At 39.9% G+C, this 27864-nt stretch overlaps 1 protein-coding gene across 1 annotated transcript; it reads right to left on the reverse strand.

The window, feature by feature from the left end:
- wnt10a (wingless-type MMTV integration site family, member 10a) lies at positions 1-27370 on the reverse strand. The gene is made up of 4 exons (XM_044217673.1): positions 26800-27370; positions 24800-25065; positions 18188-18561; positions 1-2730 (listed from the first exon to the last, which is right to left on the reverse strand). Exons 1-4 carry the CDS (start codon positions 26913-26915, stop codon positions 2191-2193), a joined length of 1296 nt encoding a protein of 431 aa, XP_044073608.1. The 5' UTR covers positions 26916-27370; the 3' UTR covers positions 1-2190.
- Between the last annotated feature and the right edge of the window lie 494 nt (positions 27371-27864).

The following is a 27864-nucleotide window of genomic DNA, read 5'->3' on the forward strand; positions in this document are numbered from 1 at the left end:
TTCTTTTACCAAATATACTGCTTTCATGTATTTTATTATTCATCACATTAAAGCCCCTTTCAATATTATGGTCTTTCTTTATTGTCTTACAAATATTAAGTTATCCACAAAAATAAAATAACTTAGATAATAACCATATTAAAACATACAAATACATACATACATTACATTTATGACATGGAAAAAAAATGCATATTGCTGATATCTCCCAGAGTATTCCTGGACACAGTTCTGTATGTGCAAACTACTTATCATAACCAAAATAATCTGTTACACTGGAAACATAATTCCAGATTATTCTTTTCCCTCTGCTTTCAACACAGAAACATATTTGCTTGAAATAAATTACACTGTCTGATAAGGAGCCTCACTCGTACATGTTTCTTGAGACCGAATATGATCTTCAAAATGTGCATAGGCAGAAATCCATATCAACTTTGTTATTTATATACTTTGAAGTTGACATCAGAATATCCCTATTTGCACACATCGAAGAAGTGTGTAGAAGGTGAGTGTAGATATATCACAAGAAGCTTACAGTGTCGCACACAGTACATTGCATCACAAAACAGGAAACACTTTGATTGATGACAGCTTAGGATGTTTATAGTGTTAGGAACTGAAGCCTGTTCATGTGCGCTCAGTTTCCTGAGGCACTTTAAATGTATTGATGGTATTTGTGCAGCATTTTTCAGTTTTATTTACAATGCTGTTCAGATCATGCTGAAGATGAAAGCCGTACTTGTTAAGGTCTACTGTGCACTGTACTCTGACAGTCCTCTTACATTACATACCGCACACAACACATGGAACATTGTGGAGAACGTAACTCAGGACAATGCATCTGTGCTGTGTTTCAGGGAGGCTGTAATACACTATTTCAAAACAGCTGTCTTGTCACAATGGTTTTTCACATGGATTCACAAAATTAGCCTTATGGTGTATAGGGCTAGTGCTGGTTCTTACTCTGTTGGAAGCTGATTTGTGTGGATTTTATTTCAACACCCTCTTTTAGAGGGAAGGAAATGGTTTCAGTTGTAAGAGTCTGACATGAGGAATCCCAGGAAGCAGCACCAACAATAAGCCTTTCAGATCGGTCTTTTGATTGACTTCAGCTTCAGCCACTCTGATTCCTCTTTACATCCTTCTTTCCAGTGACTATCACTTATTATGAAAGTGTGACCCTTTAATGCAGTCATCTTATTTAAATAGTCCAGTCTGTCTTGGGACTTAATTTTGGACTCCACTCTGCTTTTTTTTTTTTTTTCTTTTACCAAAATGTGTGAATGTATTTATTAAGGGGTGTCATCACTGTTAGCAGGGTTACACGCGATGCGTACAACATAGTCATATTGACTGACACATCTACAGTGTCAAATGAGCCAGACAATCCCCTGATGTATTTTTAGGTGTAACATGATGATTTGCTATAAATATTGAAACTTCTGAACTGCCCTTGAACAAGGCACTAAATCCTTGCTCCTGCGCATTGTGAATCCTGATGTGTGAAAGTTCTATTTTGTCTCTTTATGTAGTAGATAGGAGACATGGCAAATACTGTGTAATATGACTGTGTTTATGCTGTAAGTCATCATATAAGTGATGGAGGGACTACTGTATAATGTATGATCTGTTCGAAAAACATGAATCATGTCTTCCTCCATTGTTTAAATTTCATGGGATGCAGACATCAGCCTTTTCACCTTACATATTGCTGGTGCTATGAAGCAATATTATTTTCTATCTGCATGCAATCTACTGCTTACTCTCAACTTCCTCTTTCACCTGAATCCTATGCAGCTGTATGTCAGTCAACATATGCTGATGGAATAACAATAAATTGTTTTCAGAGCCCAAATTTCAAATTTGGAGCTCTCAGATATTTATCTGATATAACTATGTTCCTTTGTCTCAAGAGGAAGGCAGTAAACATCCAAGCTCTCTGAGTTGTGGCAGCTTTAGACGTATGCCGGATGTGCACACTCTTTTACCAACATGCACATCTATCTCTGCTGGCTCAACTGCTTCACACTCTGTCCTTGCTCTTCTGGAAAACAGCAGTCCACCGCAAAAAGGTATGGGGCACATATATTATTATCATATTCCCCTTTCAAATTAATAGTCTTGATTTAAAAATGTCTCTTTTTCTTTGTTTTCTTTATTGTGTACAGTCTTTTAGTGTGTGTTTCTTCATTTACAGACACTGACCCACTCTGTTATCCTGCACTCTTCACACACCACATAGCAGCACCAGTGAAACTTGCAGTTGCAGCGTTCACTCCGCGTCTGCTGCAGGATGTTGTGGCCTCTCCCACAGCACAGACTCTCACAGTTGTCCATGCCGGGGCTGGTCTTGTTGCAGATCCGACCCTGCGTGCCCGTTGAGTCCGAACCCAGGTCCCGCTCACAGAAATCCGGCGACTTTTCAAAGTAGACCAGTTCGTTGATGCTTGGCCGCCGCCGGTGTGTGTGGTGATGGTGATTGTGGTGGTTATTCTGATGATGGTGATGGTGGTGGTGGTTGTGGTGGTTGTTGTTGTTGTTGTGGGAGTGGTCGAGCTGTCCGGTGTTTCGGTTGTGAGCCTTGATAAGCGTGGCGATGTGGAAGCGCTCTTTGAGGATTGAGCCCACCACCCGGAACTCTGGGGTGACCTGCCAGCAGGTCTTCAGCTGGCAGCTCCCCGACGTCCCGTGGCACTTGCATTTCCTTCTCATGTGGTCGAGCACCACCTGCGAAAAACACAGATGGAGACAGACAAAAAAGAGAGAGTGGGATGGAGTGAGGAAGTGAGCAGAGGCGAGGAAGTTTAGAGGAGGAGGGGGGGTGAAATCAGAAGGATTAACGACTTCCTTGATTACTGGTTACATTTGAAGTTTAATATATACATGTACAGGGTGTTGCAGACTGCATGTCATATTTCATACTGGCTTTACTTCAGTTCTTTTTTTATTTGCTTGTTCTTCTAAGCGAGGCACTATTCCACTGTATAGTGAATGACACATAATGCCCTGAAGGTATATTGGTCCCGCATTTAAAAAGCCAGGTGGTCTGACTCCGAGCCTGTTGTCAAACATACTGATATCAAATAACACAGATGGATGCAGGCATTACCCAAACAGATAGTAGTGTCATTATTCATCTTTTGGCATCAGGTAATGACTCCAAGCATGACACACATGCAGACTAGTTGAGGCATCAGAGCATTGTAGTATTTACATATTTTCACTTTATTGGTTTAATGCTGGCCAGTGGAACCACATGAATATCAACAGCCAGTGTGTATTGTTTTCATTTTTATTACATTACAGGAAAAAGCATGACTCAATGAAAGCTTTTTACACACACGATGGGCTTGTTCATCTAACAAAGCAAAATACTACAATTTAAATCTTATGTAGGGTATTTAAGGTCAACAAGAACATTTCTGATGTCTGTAGTATATCTGCATGCATAAACAAGCACAAAAATTTAACACAAAATGTCTCATTAGAGCATGACCAACACTGCAAGACCTACTCATCCTACATAGCATAAACCCTGTCATCCCAGTAATATTTCCTCAAGGCTAAGTGTATGCATGTGTGTCTGTATTTATGTGTGTGTATGCGTGTGTGTGTGCCTGCGTGTGTTTATCAGCCATCACCTGTTCTAAACTTTAAGATCCAATTACCAACAGGAACACCAGGCCACCCAGAGTACTGACAGATGCTGCTGCTGTTGCCACCCCTATCAACACACACACACACACATACACACATATGCTGGACACTCGCACAGTTTTACACATTCTACACATGTGCTAGCAATAACGCTCTCTCTCTCTCACACACACACACACACACACACACACAATATGGCTGTCACCCACACACTCGCTGTCAGAATGAGACAGAAATGGCGAACTGATCAATTTAAGGAGATAAGTACAGGAGTTTATTAAAACACGTTGTGTGTGTGTGTGTGTGTGTGTGTGTGTAAGCATGTGGACTATATGGTCATGCTTGTGTGTACATTGTGTGTGTCTGTATGTGCCTATTGGACATGTGTGTCTCTTCTTGCTTTGCTTCAGAACAAGAAACTCTCTAAGAAGAGCATCCCATGAAATTAGATAGTCAAACCCCCTCCATTATTTAACCAGGATGGTCCTTTACAGAAACAACAGTAAGAACAGAAGGATAGAGTGATAACATAGACATCTATCTATGTGTGACAATCCATTCAATTTGGACCGATGCCAAAAATCAGAAACTTCACTTTTCCTACTTCGTTGTTTGATTCCATCTTTCTCAGAAGGAGCAAGAACAAGTTCTTGAATACAGTAGAGGGCTTGGTTTGCGTGCTATAAGGCTCTATTTCATGCTGCACAGTGGGTTTTGAGCAATTGAGCAAACCATGTAGATTAAATAAGGAAGAAAATGTTTTTCCTTGTTCTAGAGCATGAATGAGAGGACAGGTGAATGAGAGAATGAAATAGTGATAAATGGAGCAACCTGACTCATCTGTTTGGAATGAGCAAGTGAAAAAGAGCAGCAAAAAGAAAACACTCATGTTTGCCACAGAGCCAAAGCTAATAGCGATCCGTCACAGTCTAAAAAAAAGTAATAAAATAAATAAATCAGGTGACTGTTGCAAAACCTGTCGAGCAGGGAAGGTTATGATGCATCCGTCTAGAGCTGCAACAAATTAATCTATTAAAGAAATGCTGTTTAGCTCAAACGTAAAGATAATGCAAATGTGTTGAGTTAGGGTTAGATTATGTGCAAATATATGTTTATGCTAAGATATGTTTATGTTGCTATTACTCACCAAAACCCACCGGTAATGTAGAGCATTTAAAAAAAAGAAAAAGTTAGGATCATTGATGCTGCACCTTAAAATCATTTTGATGGTGTGTTATAACAATAGCAAAAGAATGCAAATTTTTAGTCTTCGCATCATTGCATGTTTTGCTCATAATGTCAAGATAACAGAAAATGACTAAGAAGTATGCATTTTGGATAAACATGGTTCTACTGTTATTGAGAGTGTTGAAAACAAAGTTTAAAGAAGCTGTGATCAGTGGTGAGGAGATACTAGAGGCTGTAAGACTTTATAGTAAACAACATTATAATAGCTCAAACAGCACTTGCACTGAGTTCAGTTCAGTTTGGTTCAGTTTTTACACAAGGGCAAAGGCTACCCCAGAATCACAAATGTGCTTAAACACACAGCAAAGTCTGTAATCATGAAACTCTCCAACCCACTTAAACCTTAAAGAGACAAACTGACCTAGCAGTCATAATTGCATCCACATTGCTACTGTTTGAAGGTACATTCGCAGCAGGATAGGGGTTTCAAAGGACAGTAAAACAACAAAAACAGCGGAAAAGTGTTATTTCTAATGGCATTTAGTCACAGTGTTGCAGGGTGAAAAAATAGAAAGCCAAATAGTTCTGGGAGATTATGAACCACAGCAGCAAGTCTCAAACTTTGTGTGTACCAGACCAGAGTAGTTTACATAAGAGTAAATACTTTCCTGAGGCAGAAACAACATATGGAGATACAAAACCATTGCTTTGTCTGGCTTCATTACTTAATGTTGAGAATGCAGCAAAATGCAACAAAACCCTCCTACGAACAGCGATTGTCCAATCATAGCTTAGCAACTGTAACATGGCAGGCCCATCGAGCTTTCTCATGCCATGTGTGTGTACAGAGCTGTAGTAAGAGCGAAACTTTGCATTCAAAGAGTTTAGAGGGTGGTGTCTTTGTTTTAGCTTTTCCAAAAGAGTAAGGAATGGATTCAACAGCTTATTTATCGTAAATTGTTAGCGTGTCCAGCTAACTATATTAATACAGTAGTAACAGCGTTACTTCCAAGTCCAAGGAGCACATCACTCACTAACTACATTTTGTGAGGCTACAGGTTATGTTAAAAAAAAAACATTATTCTCAACTAGCACATCTACTATATAATATTCCAACATTTCCTCAATGTGTGGACCCTGATTCTAGATACTGTTATTAGTTTTGGGGAAGTTTGCACTCAAGCAACCCCAGCCAACATGTTATACAACAACATAGCTTTATGCTTGCCAAACTTCAGTTAGTCCTCATCCTAAAAGACTTGTAATTATGTTAAAAACACACTGTTATAATCAAATACAAGCTAGACATAAGTCCAGTCTAATCTTACATATTTCCTTATCATACTTATAATACTAGTACTCACTAGCATTAGGCTGCAATACAAGAACAATGCTGCTACTTTATTTTCATGTTTTTTCATCAGCTGGTGAGGATGATGATTTTGCCTGGGACATACAGCTTTGGCTGTCTTTTAGCACGATATCATGTATGTAGCCATCAAGTGCACATTAAAAAACCCTTTACAAGATTGTCTTTTTAAAACAACTCAGCTTGAAACATTAGAGACAGCGATTTCAACCAACACAAATTTTGAGTGGTAAATCTGCCACTGTTATAACTGACACATTCTCGTACCACAATCGACGGGCTACAACATAATTATAAACTGCATAGGTGCTGTGCAAGAAAATAAAGTTTGACAGGCATAGCAACAGTAGCTAAGGGGTGGGGCCTTAGCAAAAGTTTAATTTTGCCACTGGTTTCTAATGTGATGCCTTATGTGTCACTATAAATGGATAATGCTACATCCTATATATTTTATGTATTCTGTCAAACAGTTAGGTTTACATCTTGTTGCTACTCAGCTTAAGTCCAGCCTGTTAACCAATGGCAAGGCCTGCAACAGCTTTTTAGATTTTGAGAGGAATACCACACCATTTAAAAATTAACCGGCAATATGCCTATTTAACATCAGGGGAATAACATCTGCGAGTTCTGTTTCATGGTGGATTTATCCATTAACCACCCAAGACATGCTGCACACCCTGTGCTCCGACTGGGCAGAGCTTAAAACAGGTTTGCAGGCTCCTAAAACCTCAACAAAAGAACATAACTCCAGGTGACGAGTACTTTGTGTGTATGGGGGAAATGTCAAATATTCTTTTGACATGTACTTGAAAGGCAAACAGGTTGAATCCAGACTCTTAACAGGTAATAGGAAATGGGGAATCTGTTTGCTCATGCTATATTAGAAGTGGTCTGTCAGTATGACATGTGAAGTGCTGATCCATCTGACAAAGGAGCTGGGGAAACAATAGTTTTTTCTACAAATGAGGACCTGATTTAACTTAATTTAATGGAAATGCTACATTACATTTTAAATTTAAATTAGTTTTAAAGGTGTCTGACAAAATAAATGAAACATATCATACCAGTTCAAATGCATGAAATTGTATTTAATCCAATAACCAGGAAACAAATTGGAGCAGTGAGCTCAGATCATTCACTTGTTGGATCAATCAAAACATTTTGACTGTATTTTTCCAGATCCAGACTACTCTAAGATCCAGGCTGGTTAATTGATGATCACATGAAAGGCTGGGATTTTCTAATTTCTTCCTGTTTTTTCTCATCTGTACCTGGGGCTATGGCAGTGTGTAACAAAGACAGGAGAGAGAGAGAGAGAGAGAGAGAGAGAGAGAGAGAGAGAGAGAGAGAGAGAGAGAGAGAGAGAGAGAGAGAGCACAAAAAAATGTTGTGTGTCTGTCTCTTTATCTGTGGTTTTACGATATCTAACTCAACTACTGTGGAGAGAAAACTGATGCAGTGATTTATTGTTGCCTGTGATTTATTGTAGATCTTGAGAATTAGCCCTGCAGGGCTGGTGGAGGAGGGGCTGGGTGGTGGAGCTGGAGGGGAGTGTACAGTAAATGCGGAGGGGTGGGGAGAGGACGGGAAAGGAGAGGAAGAGAGGATGACAGGAGGGAGAGATGATCTTTGGATTATCTCTTTGCTGTCCCTACACCGCTTGATACACAAAGGCTGTTTGTGTGTCTGTGAGGGTGTGTGTGGGTGTTATTAACAATTAACCCCTCATCATTCACCTGTCCGTCTAGCCGATACTCAATCATCATGTCCTGCTGCTATTAGCCATATAGATTAGATTTTAATCAACAATCAATTACCTGTCATCAGCTGTGATTGTCTTGGCAATGTGAGCCAGGAAATATACAAATATTGTACCTCTCCCACAACTTCAGTCACTTTATACAAGCTATAAAAAGCTTGCTCGTAAAGAACACTTTGCATAACACACTGTCAGCTACGGTGGTGCACGCTAATGTGTCCAGAAACATAGTAATGGCCTGAAGTCTGGGTTTGAGAAGAGTAAAATAGGTTACCATGTTAAACTAAGAAAAGAGCTGATGTTTTATAGATGTAACAAGTGACAATGATACAGTAAATGTCTCATTGCATTCTCCAAGTCTGCAAGTCCTTGCAATTTAAGTTAGGCAGAGTACTGATCTGAACGTTAAAAAACTGTCTTTTAAAATATGTGTTAACTTATAAAAAGACAGAACCCTGCTAATATACGCTATTCCATTCGTTACACATTGGCTTACATTGCACATAAACTTGAGATGCAATTGCCTCAAAGTCAATGGTGGACCACAGTAAGAAACAAACATCTGGTGTCAAGTTTTAATTGGCTTAGAGAGTAAGACAGAGACGTCTATAAAACAACCCCAGACAGAGATCAAATACAACATGTTGGTGGCAGATTAGGACTGCAGGCTACATGATATAGTCGACCGGGGGAAAAGTACAGCATACTGGAGTAGAGCAGAGCAGACTACTGTGCAAAGAAGAGGAGTGGACAAAGTGAACTAAAGATCAGAGCTGGTGTCTGGTCTTGTTTCCACAGTCTGATGTTGAAAACGAGTGCATTAATTAGGTAAAGGTAAAAGACTTTTATTTTTGCCTCTACTGGAGAGCAAACAGCAGGCAGAATCAAAAGCCAGGGAACAAGAGCAGAAAAAGAAAGCTTGATGACATGTGACCTAGGTCCCCATTTTTCATTTTCTGTTTTATGTTACAGTAAATGAAAAAGTACACTATGTATCAATCAATCAATTCCCTATAGCAATAGTCAACAATTATACTGATCATTTTCGAGGACATACAGATTTTATGAGTTTTTCATTCACAGCATGCACATGCCTGTTGCAGCCCTGTCATAATGCAAACTGCAGTATGCCAAAGGTAAAGTGTTACCACACTCATTTTAGACTAATGTAACACCTGATTTTGTCATCCTGACCCAATATCAAGATTTGAGTCAATACTCACTCAGCAATAATGAAGGAGAGAGATGGTGATGACTTACAGCATAGCTGTTTATTGTAGAGTTAAAGTCCTGTGGCATGACACACATAACACCACCAATCTCTGATGGAGGGAAGCAACAGCCATTGAGGAATTGAGCATTAGCTGTCTGTGTGCACTTGTAACATTAATGAGGAATCCCACACCAGAAATAAAATGCATTGTTGTGCTCCTTTTTGTCAAATATGGGATTTTTAAAAAACTGTATATATGTACGCAAGCAAGATGAGAAGTCAGTAATAATTTGTTATGTAGTGTTTGGTCTCAATGTTAAGCCACATTAATAATCAACAACTTTTTGCAATATGAGACTTATTTAATACAGTAAATGTTCACCATGTGGAGACATAGTCACTGACCAACTTCATTGCCAGTCATAACCAGCTACACTGTACCAGTACATGTATAATTTATGCCTTTTTATTGTTGGCCAATCCCTGTATCATCACTGCTAACCACTTTTGGGAAAATCCAAATCTAATGTCTGTATGTCCCAAAATCGACCCTTCTCGCTGATAAACAGCAGACTAGTCTGCATGCTGCCTTGTGTCAGTTCAAAGACAATCTACTAAAGGACCTTTAAAGCCAAGCAGAAAGCCAAGGCGATATCAAAGCACACAAACAAATCCCGCAGCAGCACATTAAGCCCAGACATCACTTTAAACAAATCAAACGCCTTGCTTCAAAAGAACAGCTAAGCGTACGCAGACAAATACACACGCACACATGCAAACACAGTGACATGCAATTACTGAGCAAGCGCATATCTACAGCATGCAGTGAGAACTACATTAGAACGAGTGTCTGTTCGTGTGTGTGTAGTATTTACTGACTGTTAATTGCACACAAAGTCCACAGCTCTCATTTAGAGACTAATAAAATGTTATTACCAGCATAAGCAGTTCCACCTGCTGAGCTTTTACTATGAAACATTTGCCTCTGTGTAATATTTATGTGCATGTGTGTGACTGTGTGAGTAAAAGAAAGAGTTGTAAGGATAGAGTGGGCACGAGTCTATGTGCGTGTACATATGCACATGCATGTGTGTGTGTGTGTGTGTGTGTGCATGTGTTGGTGTGTGTACACTATGTGGTGGGTCAGATCAAATGCTCTGCCTCTGTACTGTCAGGACGCTGGAATGCTCTGCACACTACTGATGATATGAAATGGCCTCTGAGGAGCACAGGACTAACCCCACACTAATGTTGCTATTTTTGATCAAACACACTTTGCTTTTCGTGTGGGTTCTGAGTCAATGAATTAACGTGAATGGGCTCTCCAGAGCAGTTTATCATTGCTTAAGGGTTAGATTAGGCATAAAATGATCCTGGGAGCCCCACTATTGCTGGTTTGGATCAAGGTAGAGGGGGTGCTACAGTATGTTAAGTGCTCTGGTGAATCAATGTCGTGCACACACACACAAAATAGGTCTTCAATTGCCTGAAAACATCAGCTTAAAAAGCATTTACAGTTTTCAGTAAAAACTGTACAGTTTTACAGTTGGTGGCATCTCAGTTCTCACCACATTTCTCTCCGGTATGAGTTGCCAGTGGCTGAGGTTATTTCACTTTTGAATCAATCCAATCACAAGTCCTTTCCTTTGCCACTGAGCATTACAATACACTATCAGTTGCTGCAGTAGGGGCTGGCATCATACACCAGTGAATCCACCTTTTGCCAAGAGGAAGCTGATGTTATTGTAAATTAGGTGCAGATTAACCACAAGAGAATACCTAGCACCTTAAATGAAATTAGCCTCAGATGGGTAAACATATTCAGTTACTGTGTGTCTTTGGTCCTAGGGGAACCATTGCAGATTGTATGAAAGCTAGGTAGAGCCACACAAAGCTTGTACTTACCCCTGACTATGGCAATTGGGCATCCTTTAGCCAGTCCATCACGTGATAGAGGGACTGGCCAAAGAGGATTCGGCCATTTCCACAATTTGGTCTTTGCATCACAGCACATACTCACATTTCTATTGCTGCTATTTTATTCCCTTAGTAGTAAAATTGTGCATTATATCAACAAAAAGGGCCTTTGAATTTTAGTACAGTACAGAATATGACTGCGTTGAATGCTTTTCACATGGTCTGAGCAGACGTGCAGTCATTCTTAAAGACAAAGTGAACACGTGTCCCTGTGTTAATTGGTATATGCCATCAATTATATCAAAATCCCTCTCTTCTCTCTTGCTGTAATATTTTAATGACTCATCTTGAACTCGGGGGTGTATACATGAATTAATCCAATCAAATGCAAATGCGACTAGCTAACCCCTACCATCATCAAGCCGCACTTGACTCACTCGTGGGTCGTTGTAGCAACATCACAGTGTGTTTCGGTGTGTGTTTGGATATCAGTCACCAAAACGTTGAAAGCATTTCCAAATGGGTAGAACAGTCCTCTACAGCTCTGCATAATGCAGCGTCTTTGTTAAGCCATGCCCACTTTTGAGTGAGCCAATCAGATCTGAAGGATTTGATTATAAATCCCTCTCGTAACTATACCCTGACCACCTGTTCACTCAGAAATACATTTCATTACAGATAGTAAAACTGCTGTTTCGCTGTGACTTTAAAGCCAAAACTGCACTGAACCGTTGGATCATTACTGGCACACTTCCTGCTGCACCTCCACTGTGAAGATCACCAAGAGTCAACAAAACACAAGTGCCATCATGAATATAACCCCTGAAAATGATTTGGAGCGAGTCAGGGCAAATGTCTCAAATGTTCATGCTCAGTTCCCAGTATTGAAAGCAGATTGGCATATTTAAAAAGGGTGTCAAAAGAAGTTGAAATGTAGCCTATAGTTTCATTCCTGAAACAGGGGATACCATCTCTCCTTATTGCCCTTAAGTCAGGCCCTGAGGGTAAATTGTAATTACCAGAAGATGCTTGCCAGTAACATGGCACACTGTTGCATAGCCAGCACTGTCACCACCTGCCTAATGAACAGACAGGATTCAACAGAACCTCGACATGGCTCTAAGCTCTGCAACATGAACACAGGAAAGCGTGCCAAGCATTTGTTTTGAGGTGTGCTCTCTAAATGATTGAGAAGAACTCAGAAAAAAAAACTTGGCCACAAAATTTACTACCCTGGTGAAGTGTTTCCATGTCATAAGCAGCCACTTTAAACATGTAGTCAGTCAACCGCTGTTATTAACTACTGAACTATTGTGTGTTTTGGTTCACTGCAACAGCACCATGGAGCCTCTCTACTGTGCACATTCACAGTAAAATTAATGCAGAATTCTGACTACTTGACTTTTATCAATTAATATTAATCTGAAGAAAAATAAAATTATTATAAATCGGTTGAATAAAAAGACTTTCATCACCTTTGTAAAGCAACTTTCACATTAAATAGAACCATGGATATTAGGTTAGAAAATACTTTTATTTACATGTGTTTTTACAAGTTCTAAAATTTGTTTAGAGGGGATTTATCTTTTATTATTATTAAGATTATTTTTCCTACTTACTCTAATTAATATCTTTGGTTTTTTTTCAAACGTAAACAAGCGGCTGGTACAGCTTGAACTTTTCATAAGTATGACGTAAGTAATATGCTGATATCATATGTAAATGAACCTCCCCTCCGCATTAATTTCTTGTGCCTCCTTAGTGTATGGCATTATTTCTGTAATCAGCCCTGTTGGAGAGAAGTTGGAGGAGGCAGAGCAGGAGAGGGGGAGGAGGAGAGGGTAGGAAGGGCGAATCTCTTTCTACTTTCCGCCCCAGTGTTTGAAGTCTAAAATCTTTTGCAGGGTTTTAAACATCTGTTTCCAAACTGCCAGCAGCCACTAATTAGGGCTAAAAACAAGACGGGACGTCGTGAGAACCCTGGGGTGGGCATGAGGCGACATGCACACCCCGCTAAAAAAAACACTGCATTCCTCTGCTTAAAGACTACTTCTCTGAAAGGGGGGAGTGGGGCCGGGGGTGGAGGGGAGGAGCCGGGCAAAGGGAGGTGAGGCGGTGGTAGTGGCAGGTAGGTGGGAGGCAAGAGATACGGGAAGGGTAGGCATTATTTTGAGGCCCCACCTGTCAGTGTTTTCTGTTTGATTCTAGGGGCTGTGTGTGTGTACGTGTGTGTGTGTACGTATGTGTGTACGTGTGTGTTTCAAGGTCTTAAAGGGGTTTTGTTGTGGCTTTCTATGCCATTTGAAGTCATCAAGGTGCGTGGTATTTTACAGTATAACAGCTCTGCAATGACTCATTCTAAGTCTGTTCTCTGTCTCTCCCTCCTTTTCTCTGTACTTCAGTGCCCTCTCTCTCTCTCTCTCTCTCTCTCAAGCTGTTTCTCTCTCTCTCGATCTGTTAATCGCTCTCTCTTACAGCCAACAATTGCCTCTGTACATCACACACATTCAAGCACTGATCTCCAGCCTGTGGTGAGCTGTAACAAGTCAGCTAGACCCCTCTAAGCATCTCCATGTAAACAAAGGTTTGGTATTGTACTAAAAGCTCACATAGTCCCCCAATTCTATACCTCATTACCTCATAAGCTCATTTTATAATTTCAACAACATAGTAACATTCTCCTCTCCTTACTAACAGTTTGGAGATGTTTCCTTTTTTTCTGTGCAACATTGACGTATTACCAGATCTATCAGGTAAGTTGGCAAAAGACTTCAGCTTTGAACCCTACCAAGGTTATCAGGGGTCATCAAGTTTGTGTCAAAATACAAGAGTTGAAGGTCAAGGAGCACTGGATGTCATTAAGTCCTACTCCTTAGTTAGAATCTTTTTCAAAAACTCAGTACAATCTGTTTGAGGTTGATGATTCAGACTCAACGTTTCTCTTGTTTGATTGATGCTTCGGCTTGCTTGGCAGCCTGCCACACTGAAAACAAAATTTATTGTGAGGAGTCTGACAGCCAATAGTTTAGCCTCTCTAAATATCCGTCTGGAAAGATCAAACTGTAAATACTGAGTAGTGCAAGTTTTAGTTTGTTTTCTTTGAGCTACTGTTCTCAAAGTTTAAAGGGTGTGATTACATATTTTGGTTTTGAAAGATTTTTGTCAGGGCACTTCACCTGCCAAATGGTGGAACTGGACTGGTTTGATGAGCTTGTTTGTATTGTATATAATCTAAAAAATTATATAATTTATTTTACTTGATAAACGTTGACTTTAATTGACATTGTGCCTCTGAAATTTAGCCTTCCATATAAGCTTCCACAGTAGCACCTTAATGAACTTGTTCTGTCAGTTTTTGTTTGTCATCTAGAGGTAATGTTGGTTTCCACATCTTTTTATAACTCTCTCTCTATGCAACTTTACAGTGATTCTATCAGTTTTTCAAAACATAAGCAGTGATGTCTTTCTTTTGTCAAACTGATCCCTGTAATAGTCACGTATCATGTGTAATTGTGGTTATGCCTATTGTATAATAAAAGGAGTATTTAAATATGAGGCTAATAGGCTAATTGGTGTCTGTGTCATCATGGTATTATAAAAAGTCAGTGACAATGATATATGGCCATCTCCACATATTTTGAGGGCAGAATTAGCAGCAAAGTGATGGTTAGTGATTACTGCCATTTATACTTACTTAAGCTTATGTTTATGCTTTTTATAACCCATTATTTTGCATTGTTACATATTTTTTTACATAGGTTTCAGTGTCTTGCTCAAGGGCATTTTGACAGGATACATTGCTGCAAAATGACAAACCAACAAGTAAAGACAAAACAGGATCAAACCTGGGGTGTTTGGGATGTGGGACAGTGTATCAGTCACTCTGCTGCCCTCCAAGGCTTCAATTATTGGGAAGCATGTGGCCTCAAGAGATAAAGTAGACAGAGTAAAGACAACATACATGAGGCCACACTGTGATCCTGCCTGTTACCAAGTTTCATGACCTTACTTACTACATCCAAACAAAAAGAGAAGGTCCCAAAAGACAAATTATTCTCTTTCCTTGGCTCATGACCTCATTACTAGTAATGTCATATCAGCCCCCACCCAAAGTTTACTCCCAAGTACACAGCACTGATTGGAATTGATGTCACCAGTTCTACATCTATGACTATGACTACCAATACAGCTACTGCACGGAGGCCAGCTGTTGTTGAGTTCGGCTGACGCACTCCACATTTGTGTTTTGGCTGCATAATCAAGGAAACCAGAAGTAAACTGATGAAAAGATACAGGCCCAAATTACTCAGGAGGAAACAGGGAACAATGAGCAATTTATGGTCGCTTCTTGTCTCTGTTCCACCACAGTGCTGGATATCGTTAAGGCTTATCAATGTCATTTACATCTTTCTCTCCCATTGTCCAAGGCAGAAACCTCTGTAGGAGTGTGTTAGTCCAAAAGAAGTTACGATTTTAACCTAATACAACTGCTTAATGGTTAATTATTACAGTAACATACAATTTAGATTTCAATTAATAGTTGATCCTTAAATACTTTATTTGAAGCTTTTACGCAGTCAGAAATACCCCACAATATGACTATAACAAACAATAATGATGATAATTATTATTTATTATAGTCATCGGTGACTTGATTACTACATAATGATTACTACAAGAGAACGAATAACATGAAATGTAAGTGTACCTACATGAGAAACAGGACACGGCTGCTATTCAGCTGGAAAGATACATAAAACTATAGATGAAGCTTCCTGGTATTGAGTACCACCACTCTACTTGAACATAATGACTGATGTGAAACTACAGTAAGTGACAGAACATAGCGAGCACAAGACCACCATCATAACAGAACAAAGTTAGTCCAACCTGGCTACTTCTCCCGATCTGTCAAACAGATACCACATCTGTAGATTTGTGTATTATCTACTGGCCTTATTGTCAAATGAATCTGACAATTATACAGAAATTACTAATTAAAGCACCAAAATAACCATTTGCATCAAGGCTTCTTTTGACTTTAAAGGGACAGTTCACCTGCTTACCTGTAGTGCAATTTATCCATCTAGATGGCTTGAGTGTGAGTTTTGGAGATACTTAATCAAGATAATCCACAAAACTTGTTGTGAGTAGTTTCATGTAGGAACTATCGGTAGAAAGAAAATAGTTCCTATGTGAAACTACACAACACATCTGTGGATTAGCTTGAGTAACAGGGTCATGATTTCTGGAAAGAGACATTGCTGTTGAGTTTTTCAAATGTATTTTTTTTTTGGCGCTTTGAGCACCACAAGCCTAGTGCCATATAGTCCCATTATATTCAAAAAAGGCAGACATCTCTACAGCCGATATCTCCCAAACTCGGCAATTCAAAACAAAACTATCTAGATGGATAAATAGCACTGCAGGTAAGATTTTGGGGTGAACTGTCCCGTTAACATTATCATCAATCAGTGTTCAAATGAATGTTGATCATTGTTATATTATACTGTAATCAGATTTGTCTAAAGTGGAAAGTTACTCCAGACATCTGTATGTGTTAATGTAATCCCCAGGGTTGTGCATTAAGGCAACCCTAATACATAAAAGAAGAACATATTGGGAATTCCCACTGTGGCCACCTAAACAAATAGATATACCTCTATTTGGTTTGCACTGAGAGAGGGTAAAAGGGCAAAGGCCACCTCAGGCCAGTACATTAGATGAAATTGAGCATATAAGACACCAAGCTCATAATGATATGAAACAATGGTTTGAAATGTTTATGAAAATACTTTTTTAATCAATCAAAATTGATTATCTGACCTGTTTTGCAAGTTATCCAAACAAAACTAAGTTGATGTCAACAAAACCTAGCTATACAAATATGCTAACCAGTGTAACTAAATGATAAAATACATTTTTGTCTTTGTCTTCTGCATATGAAAACGAAAATACAATAAAAGGAAAATACACTAGCAATGGCAACCAGTGTAGAAGCCCCACACCCTGTCTCTGCTCCATTAATAAGGTTGTTTTTCAAATAATTCCTCTTTAGGAAAAACAACTTCTGCTGCCCTGTAGTGCCACAAAAGTGTTTGAATTGAACCTACCATTACAGTAACCATTACAGCGAGTGCAGCTTAGGCAAACTAAATTCTTTAAATACACAGACACACACAGTCTCCACCAGCAGAAATAAACAGCAATGTAACAATGACGGACCACTGTTGACCTAGCCAATAAAATCAAATTCCATTGTGCACTGTATTGTTATCATAGGCCCAGTAGCACTCGACCCACCCACTCTCCACCTGTTTTATTGTGTAATATGTTTTCTTGTAGAAATGATATTAAAGATAGTGTAATAGTTACATTAATATCAGAGGGAGATAATGTATCTAATTGTGTTAGGTAGGTTTGTAGATACAGTAAATAAGGCATAGCAGTCAACTTATTTAACTTGGTCCATTTAAAATGGAAGCAGCAACTACACCTGTTGATTTGTGGTAATATGGTAGTAATAACACAAACCACCGTCTCACACTAAATTATTTTCAGTCTAAAGGAGCACTGTGGTGATTTAGTATTGCACTTTCATAAAGTTGTGAGAGACTGGTCAGAGAATGGTCATTATTGAAGCAGCAGAGGCCTGACCTTTAGTCCCAGGTATGGGTCAAGATCCAAAAACACTTGATCCTACATTTCCATTAATGCAGCTGGATAGCATTTTTCATTAGACCCTCCCTGCCTGGTAAATGTACACATACATGCAAACTTTGGAAAGCTACCTTAGAGAGAGCCAAAGTAATTGATTTCAAAGTGAATCAAGGCCGTTAGATACAGGTCCTGGAGTTATAAAAATCACAGAGAGCAAAATTAAAATGTGAGATTTGGGCCCATGAATGTGTCTGATATGAATGGGTAAACTGGATCAAAATCTTGCTCTTAGAGAAAATGCTGCAAGGCTTACAGTTGCAAGAGGAAAATATTACAAATACAAAAACAGTGATACAAACTTGGAGAAACAAAAACACTCAAACGCCCACATCCTCTCACTTCCGATCCCCTCCCCACTCACCTGTCTCCCAACTCTATTATTATGCAGCCTCATACGGGCATGGATGTCCTTGTAGGTTTCGCGGGCATCCAAGAAGTCCCTTGAGAACTTCTCGCCGAATTCCACATCGGGGCTACAGCCGCCCCACTCCCAGGAATCCTGGGGTCCCGGCAAGTCGGCGGGGAAGTGCTCCATGACGCCGTGTACCATACCCTTCCCTCGGTGGATGGCCTCCAATTGCAAACGGTGCAGTTTGATGCGAAAGGCCTCCTCGTCCCCACGCCGCTTCTCGTCACAGCTGCATGCCTTCAGTTTGCCCATGGAGCAAGCGTTGGCCACTGCATGTACCACGCCTGCTGCTGCGATGGCATACGCAAAGGCACTCTCTCTGAAACCTGTGGGGTGAAACGACAGGATCGTGGTGTTGTTATATAGCCTAATGTGGAAGTAGAAGGTTATAGGAAGTGCTACAATCTGGAAACAGAGTTTGGGAAAGTAAAGACTGGGATATTTTGTCTAAAAAGAAGTGTCATAACACATAGTTTCATAGCTTAGTTGAAGACATGTTTTTTCAGTTAAAATGGCAGTTGGAATGGAATTTAAACTCTTCTTAACTGACACTGTGCTTCACTGCTATTTCCAAAATTACACAAGTATCATACAAAAACCTTACGAAAGCTGACATGAGGATGGCGTCAATATCCGGCAATGTGCCACGTTTCTTTTAAGAAGCCGCTGTAGAGGCATTTATGTTATAAGATGGAGGGGATGTAAAATGTTAACAAATGTTCAATAATAACCTGCAGGCAGAACATACCAGTGTGCATGTCAGGTGATATGAGAGGTTTACCAGGTAGATGGAGGATGGAGGATAATATTTGCCAGATAACAATACTATGACTAAGGTGCTGTTTGCAAGTGGTTTTTAGTTGTGGTATATTTTTCTATTTTTAACTGAAAAGCTATCAGAAATAGCAACAAAACTGTTTAATTCCCCTCATTAAAGTTCCATTGTAAAACTGCTGGATGCAACTTTAAGATGTCAAGTGATTTTCCTAGCCCTAAAACTCAGTTTAACAACAGCTAAATGAGCAAGACAAAGAGATGTTTTAACCTCTCTGTTAGCAACATGTGTCATAATGCCTTGAGAGTTTGCACGCTTTGTTTCACCCACCATCAATAATGCTGTAGTAAAAGAACTTCCTCTATTTTGTTAAAGATCTACATAAGAGTTTATTCACACGTTTATACACACACATGTCAAGACTCATATAACCAGGGGAAATATCTGGGACAATAGCAATTAAGTGTTCCAAACACTTGTAAACTTCGTCTCTGTGGGCCAGCTGAACATGAACAGACCCCCACCACTCCCATCAGAGGACTCACACACTAAACAGCCCTGTGTCTCCTTCTGTCTGTCTTGCTGTTTATATACAAGATATGTGGCTGTGCAACTCACTGCTGTCTACTTACATGTACTATCTATGTAAGTGAGTAGAATGGTACTAGATCGTGAATGTGTGCTGCAGCACTGTACTAAACATGCCCTCTTGAGCTTTTGAACCACTGAGCTTTTTGGATGCATTTCTGGCTCTGCATGCCTCCCTCAGTCAATCCTCTTCCATGCTTTCCTCCACAACTGTTCCTGATACCTTCTTTAAAGTCTTCAACCATTTCAAGAGATCTTTCATCCAGGTTGGTTATCTGTAACTATTACCTTTGCTATTCTGAGGTGACTGGTACTTGGACTTACTTCTCTGGCTGACTGAGTGGCATCAGATGACTGGCGTTTGATCATTTTATCTGTTTTTGTCATATTATATCTTGCAATGAAAGTTTAGGACCAAACTACGTGTTACTATACATGCATGTGTTTAGGTTAGATAGGATGATTATTCCATACCGCAGCTTTTGCCTTGTAATCACTTCAAATTGGTTTAGACGGACTACTGCATGTAGAGGAGGTGGTTAAATGTCTGTGTGCATGTAATCTCTCTATACGACGTAAGACTGCTTTTGCCTTTACAGCTAAACACATCCCTTTCTCCTCGACAGCAAGTCTAACTTGCATGCGGCAGATGTAATGAGTGCAACTCCACCACAACTGATCTGTAATTCAGCAGACTAATGTTACAGTACTCTTCTCTTACAAACACACGCACTGGTAATATAAACACACATACACATTCACCCTGTCCATGTTGATATATTTCTGTGACAAAAAAACATCCATGTCCAATTGTGGAATCCGTGAATATTGAAGGATGAAGTGCGACAGCAGCACTTGCACTTGTACCCTCTACAGTGTTTGTTGTTAGATCTCACATTACTGCCTGGGAGCATGGTGCCCTCAGGTTCTATAAAAGCAGCCCCACTGGCAGTCACTTACTGGTGTAGAAAACAGTTGCGATTATAATGGAAACTTGTAAAGAAAACATGAAAAGAAACCACTTAGCAGTTTATAGCACACCGCTTGAAGGGGAAATGATCCAGGCTGCTTGTTGGAGTCAAATAAAAAGCTATTAACTGGAACTGCCCCTTTTAGCACTGTTTGATGTTACTTCCTTATTTATATATTTAAGTAAACTTGACATTATTTTGTTTTTGTGAGATATGATGTAAAGGTTGACATATTTGCTGGACTTGTATACTTGACATTAAAAAGTCGGAGACAGCGCAATCACAAGGAGATGACGAGAAATTCATCCATAGAGCAAGTGACGGTCTGTAGTTCTCCCATGCAACTGTACTGCACATTTGCCAGTAGTAGCAACACTATTGTCACTGTAAAGCAACTTTACCGACATACTTATTCAAATACAAAAGTTGTGTCACTCCATCAGACCATCATCTTGCTATTTAATGGCTCGGAAGACAAACTTATGATTCAAACACTCCTGCCTGGATGAAAGCATGCGGATAAAGCAGAACTTAAAGGATATTTACAGGATATTGTCACATTCTGAATGATCACTTCTATGCTTTGCTTTAGTTTCCACTAAATCAAGCTCAATTAGTTTTGCACAAGACAATACTAGTTGAACTCACTTATGCAATTCTCCCACTTGAATTCAACTAAATAAAGAGATTTCTGTCTAGAAAAGTTTCTGTCCTTATCTAAAGAAACTGTGTATTCGTGATCTGTATATATTACAGTCAGAAACAAGATGTCCACCGGCAGTGTTATACTGTACCAGTGTTAGGCCGCGTTCAGTCCGACTTGAGCCCTGTGTGAAAATGTCATCTGGCACAGCGCTGGAGTAAACAGGCCTTAAACCAAGGTAGCCCCCTGCACTGTTGTAATGTTTTAATTCAGGGCTGTTTTCAGTCTGAATCACTGCTTAACATCTTGTAACTTTGTCAGTCAAGCAGATGCAGGTTGCTTTTCAATTAGCAAGGAAGCTGATAGTCCTCCTTTCAACAAGCTGGCGACAGAACCCACAGTGTCTCTAGCTGCACACTACCTGCCCGGAAACCTGCATCAACAATTGGAAACACATAACACAACATAGACATATTATCACCTTTTAGGTTGATATGATGACCTTGTTAGCAAAAGGTTGCTTGTTAACAAGTCCAATATTCACTCTCATTTTAGCTCTGTTTTGGTCTCCACCAACTCCTGAGGGAAATATCTGGCTCTTTAGCAGCTATGTGCTCCACTATTACCAGCTAGTCACTAACTTTGTCTGCTTTTTGATGGGTTTATCAGAGCTTTATTTGCTGAACACAGCTTCATGCTGCATCTGAAAACATGAGAGCAATGAGACATTAAGCCAAAACAGTAAAGCTGTTTGGCCATAAATCCAAACAATGAGCTTAAAGACTCTAAAACGCTCTGTAGATCTGAGGGGAACGGCATTGTCAGGTAATAATTCTCTCTGGGTTCATCACTAAGAGCGATCCCTTTAACATAACAACTTACAAGGAGTCATTTAATCTATTGTTATAAAAATATTTACTGTAGCAGCTTTAATGTTCAACATCTGATTAAGGATGAATGAATGCGGTTTTATAGCAGCAACAACAAAAAAGATGCACACAGACAAACTCTGAAATTGCTGAACTGACTATATATATATATATATATATATATATATATTCATAATTTGACTCACTAACTCACAATATGTTGCCCCCCCCACACACACACTACCTTGTCCCACACAAGGTGGGGGAAGTGAGAGGGATGGCACTTAGGCACATCCTTATACATAGAAAGCCTGTTTTAGCTCTTGCCCTGCTCTGAGCTGGGCTCTGCGACGCAGGCCCCCAGAAGACAGGGAACAAATCAATCTAACAAATAATTCACTGGCTGTGGCACGCCCGGCTGAACTGATGGCAAAGGAAGTGACAAAATGAATTAAAGATTCAAAGGAAACTGTCACTTTGTGTTACAGAAACCGACTAAACAGGTTTATGCTTTTGCCGCAGAGAGTTGGGAAAGTGCTGAGAGCAAATTCACAAGCACTTGCACTGGCAAGGGAAGTAAGAGCATTAGGAGCAGCCCAGTGAGGGAGGACGCAGACACAGGGACAGGGAAAGAGAGGGAGAAAGAGAGAGAGATTCTCCTATTTCTGTCTATCCATGTATTGCCTGACGTCCTCTTTAGCCTAGTTTTTAATGCAAGCTAAACGGGAATGAACATGGGCCCATAAAAGAAATCAGAATCCATCAGCAGAGAGACACGTGGCACAGCCAGAGAGGATCCGAGCAGCATCTGACGTATTAAAATTAGACACCACAAGAAACGTTGAGATGCAGAGCCCCTGATACGCAACTCAAAAACTTTGTGGACTATCCGAAGATTTGAGAAAACTTTGCAAGAATATTTGAATAGGCGTGGTTCCAAAACCGACAAAAGTCATTTGTATCAGTTTTACTAGAATGGTTTTGTGTCATAGTGTAAACGTTGCTTTACAGGCTTTTAAAAACATAGATAAACTTAGTTACAGTACAGTTTGGTATACATAAGCCTTGTGTGAGACTAGGTCATTTATTTTTCAGTGGGCAGTTACATTGAAAACATGTGTTAATTCCATCTAATCCATGTCTGTAAATCTCAACGGAACTGCCCTTTTGCAGTAGCTGCATGCACTAATGGCTGCAGCATGTTAACTTGTATCAATTTTTTAGCTTCTGTGGAGCTGAACGTATCAACATGTAACAGATGAATCATCCGATTTAAAGAGATTGTTTATGTCAGTGGTTTGGAGTTTCTGCACCCGAGGCAAACCAGGGATGCCAGACAACTAGCAACTGCCTCTACTAATAATGACAAACAGCCTTTCAATGAGTCAGTGAGGAGTGAAAGTAAGACCAGAGGTGTGTAAGCATATATTGTAATTAAGATTTTTTTTTAAAGTTCCACAGAGGTGACAGGATATAAAGTCCTCAATGAGGGTTACGAAATGAAAGTTTCATGTTTGTATTGCACCCAGATTAAGGAGAACATAAATTATGGCAACACTCGTCCAGGAAAGATCTGACACATTTAATCAGTTTTTTTTTTTATGATGGGGAATTCCATCAACAATTCAGTGCTGCTGAGTACACACTTTTTACACTTTGTGCACTTTTTTATATACTAAAACCTCCAAACTCAAATTAGCAGAGAGATGTCATCATACCAAGACGAGTGCACTACAATGCAATATATTAATATGATATGCAAGAAGTGTCATTAGAGCACTATGATGCTCTTCATCCCAACATGCCAGGGTCCTTTCAGTAGAAATTAATTTGCTAAAAACATTTTAGAGCCGTGTTTGCATAGGAATCTTCTTCCTCATTTGGTGAAATTGAAAGCAAACTCAACTCAAGACTCAAACTACCAACCACAATTGTGCATTGTTCATCCTGCTCTAAGAAATTGATCCCTTTTCCAGTCAATAACCTGGGATGGGTCCATCTGAGGGCTTCCCAACGTTAAAGATCCTCTTTCATCCTTTGTGGCTGAGTTGCAAAGCTCCCAGCACTACAAAGTGTTGGAGAAAACTGATCTGCATGAGGTTTGGTATTCTTGAGGTGACTAACTGCTTTTGAAATTACCTGCTCTTTTGTACAGGCTATTGAGGAGATACACTAAGGTGGTTAGAAAGTACATACCAGTATGCTAGTCACCAGAGATAACCTAACCATTTGGAGTTTCATTTCATTCCTGTGAGATAACATTCAATAATTGTATCTATGGGGGACAATGATGCCTTTTGATAATCTTTTGACTGTGTTTGGAGAATAATATTACACCAATGCTTGTTTAGGATGTGTATCTTTGTGGTAACTAATCTTTCTAAGCCTATCCTTTCAAGGTATTCAATCAAAGTGTGTTTGAGGATGAAACCACAGCCTTGTTTGAAGACCAAACTTTTGAACTGCATGCCTGTACACCGTTGTTTTTTTTTCAGCAGGTAGCCTGTGATGACATCTCACCTAGCCTACACATGATTGCCCTAAAGGTGTCTTGTACGTTTTCTACAATCTACAACATTTTGCTTCCCCCAGTCCTGTAACTCAAATTTAGAATGGATTTGATGTAAAATGGGTACAAGAAAGGCAGATGTGAATTCAAATGAAATTGTACAGTAGGCCCATTTCTGTAGTATATTGTATTGTGACCATAAAACTGACCTCTTTTAAAGACTATGCTGTCGTAGGGTATTTTGTTCCTAGTCTCCAGACTGGAGCAGTTCCAGCGGTGTCCTCTGAACTGGTGCTGGCACTCGTGGATGGCAATCTGGATTCCCTGGATTGCTGAAGCTGTTACGTCTGGGTTCCGCATGCACACCTCCAGCTGGCGTCGCGTCAAACCTGGCAGCGTCAGACACACCGTGTTGGCATTCAGGATCGGATCGATGTTGGGGAGCTTCAGGCCCAAGATTTCATTGGAGTCTACCCTGCATGGAGCACATAAGTCAGGTTATTGACAAGACAAATGTACAACTCATAAATCTTTTGTCTCTGTTCTGTTATCTTTTGTTGCTCACAGAAGTCTACTTGGGACTTGTACGCTTTCTATTGAAGTTCTTTGGGTGTCACACCAAAGCTCTTTTCCCACAGTACCAAACAGATGCCCTGACTTGATGGTCCCCAGTGTAGTCGATTCCTATAAAACCTCAATAACTGTGGGTTGATGGTTGCAAAACCATCCCCACAGGCAGTTTAAAGGGGAAATGCATCAATTTTATTTTTGTTTTTCAAATTGTTGTCACCAATATAAAAAGGGAACTAAAACCAGCAACATACTCACATTTGGTGTTAATTCAGGCCAGATTCAGGTTTTGGCACCTGATCCTTACTTTGATGTTGATTTATCTGTACAGTGCGAGATAATAACTATACAGTGGAACAGGTGAGTTGAAATGGAGGATGAGGGAACAGCATCCACTTTGTTGTAATGAATCCAATAGTTTTAGATGCACAGCAGGGAAGAAGCAAAGCCCCTCCCTCATATTAATCACCTCAGGAAATCAGTTAATATGTAAATTCAATGACATTTTAGTTGTAAGGTGTGTCTCTGTACTCAACCGTCTGCTGCTTCTGTTGCAAATCAATCATGCGAACAACAGTAATTGAGCTGACAGCGGTCAAAGCTCTTTTCTACATCACAGAGAAACAGTAACAGCAGTAACAAGAAAAACACAGACTGGGCTGATGATGGCTTGAGAGCTGAAAGGTGCCCAGCTTTTCTTTTCATTATCATTACAAGTAAAACACAGGTTGTGTGTCTCAGTGTTTGTATGACCGAGACACAAAAGTCAGGAGCATGCATGGCTGTGGGCGCGCACACACACACACACACACACACACACACACACGCACATCTGTATATGCACATGCTCAAGCACACCCCTGACATGCAGACACAAATACCCAGGTGTAGGGAGGAGTGTACACACAGAGACACTCACACAGCTGCAGAAACTTTGCAAACTATTTCTTTCCATATTTTCTTCAAAATGTGTAACTTCTGCAAGTTTCTCTGCAAGCCACCTTATCAAAGACACAGACTTAAAAGACAAACCACGTTCTGCTGGAAAAGCAACCAGTAGCTTTTACTCACAATCAGATATACTTGCTGTGACATCAAAAGTTGTTCATTTGAATAGTGGCGTCCTACTTTCTATGTGGCATTGCATTTTGCCTCTGTAATTCCAGTTAGGCTTCTGTTGCTACCTGTTGTGTTTCCTGCTTTGAGAGTAAACCTGTTTCAACAACTGTCTTTCCAAAGGGCAACTTTGTATTGATTGGCAACATTGTCTGGGAATGAGGGGTGCATGGGAAGCAGGTCATTATAGATTGTAAACTTGTAAAAATGTAGACTAATGTTTCATTATTGATTTTATGTTTTTATATTTTAGCTTTAGGCAGATGTCAGCCAGAACAGTGGGGGTTATTTAACTTTTGCTTCCATGAAGGAAAATTACTTTTATGTTGTTAAAATAGATAATTATTTAATTCACAATATCCTCGTGATAACTAATAATTTAGGCTACGATGAAAACAAATACAGTTATTGAACACAGTTATAAAAAATGAAGAACCAGAGATGCTCTTTCAGTGAATTAAACCAACACAGAGATTCACTTTTTTAGCTTGAATTCAGACATTCCTTATTAAACGCAACTCACCTTTTATCCAAGAGACAGATAACCGCCAAGACGCATGTTATTCTGAGGACTGAGTGTTCCATTCTGTGCCTTGTAATTATGGAAAAAAGAAAGAAAAAAGTTTTAAAAATAAACATGCAAGAGTTTAACGTCCAATATTCCGCCTTAAAGTTTAGGGAGGACAATAGAAGAGGGTCAGGTCAAGTCCGGCTAGACGTTGGCGCTGGACTTGACAGCTCCGACGACTCCGAGTCCAGATGTGCCAGCCAGCGGCGGGATACTCATTCAAAAAAAGTTTCATCAACCTCTCAGCTTACTGAATGGAGGAGGTCGCTACAAGTTTGAGGAAAAGTCAGTGTTGTCTTTCTCATACACATCCGTACACATCCCGGTATCTCCGCCAAGGTATTTGCATTGGTAACATCCGAGAGAGACGGCTGAACCAAGATAGGCGCTCTAAATGAAGTCTGCTTGACTAGTGATGTTTCGGTGCGCACCGATAGTCCTCTAAACTACGGCACTTAGCGCTTCGCCAGCCCACTTTTTTTGCGTCACCCAGGGAGAAGGAGAGCGCCGAGGGAGGTCAAGTGCCTCGTTAAAGCAGGATAGAGATCCTTTTAGATAAGGAATCCAGAAACACTTAGCCTGCGCCCTCTGTGAGGGAGAACATTCACACTCACAGGCGGGCTGAGGGTGACGGTGATGAGTGTATTGCAGAAGTGAAGAATACTTTTGTGTTGATTTCAGCGATCGGAGATTTGGTTAAAAAAGATCATGATGAAGATGATTATGAGGAGGAGGGATGAAGATGTCTGAGTTGTAAGAGAGCAGACTTATTTGAATTTCCAAAATTGGTGATTTATGATGATTAGATGTTGAAAATGAAAGACCATTCGATTTCCTCCATGATTTTCAACTCCTGTGTGTGTTTGCATCTGCTTACACTGACACACTTTTACTATCCTGCAATGACAAAAAGAACTAACAATTGGATAGATTGAATCCTTTACTTTATAACTAAATTCTTCATTTCACTCTTTACTTCATCTATTTCAGAGTAGATCTCATTTAGCAATTCAATTATCT

The sequence above is a fragment of the Siniperca chuatsi genome, linkage group LG12 (genome assembly GCF_020085105.1).
Source record: "Siniperca chuatsi isolate FFG_IHB_CAS linkage group LG12, ASM2008510v1, whole genome shotgun sequence".
Lineage (NCBI taxonomy): Eukaryota > Metazoa > Chordata > Actinopteri > Centrarchiformes > Sinipercidae > Siniperca > Siniperca chuatsi.

What these genes read in the sequence shown, in the direction of transcription:
- wnt10a (XM_044217673.1), bottom strand. Translation starts at nt 26,915, where the DNA reads ATGTTTATTTTTAAAACTTTTTTCTTTCTTTTTTCCATAATTACAAGG. An exon ending in ATCTGTCTCTTGGATAAAAG is followed by an intron (nt 25,066 to 26,799) that starts GTGAGTTGCGTT and finishes TGCTCCATGCAG; the next exon opens with GGTAGACTCCAATGAAATCT. An exon ending in ATAATAGAGTTGGGAGACAG is followed by an intron (nt 2,731 to 18,187) that starts GTGAGTGGGGAG and finishes TGTTTTTCGCAG; the next exon opens with GTGGTGCTCGACCACATGAG.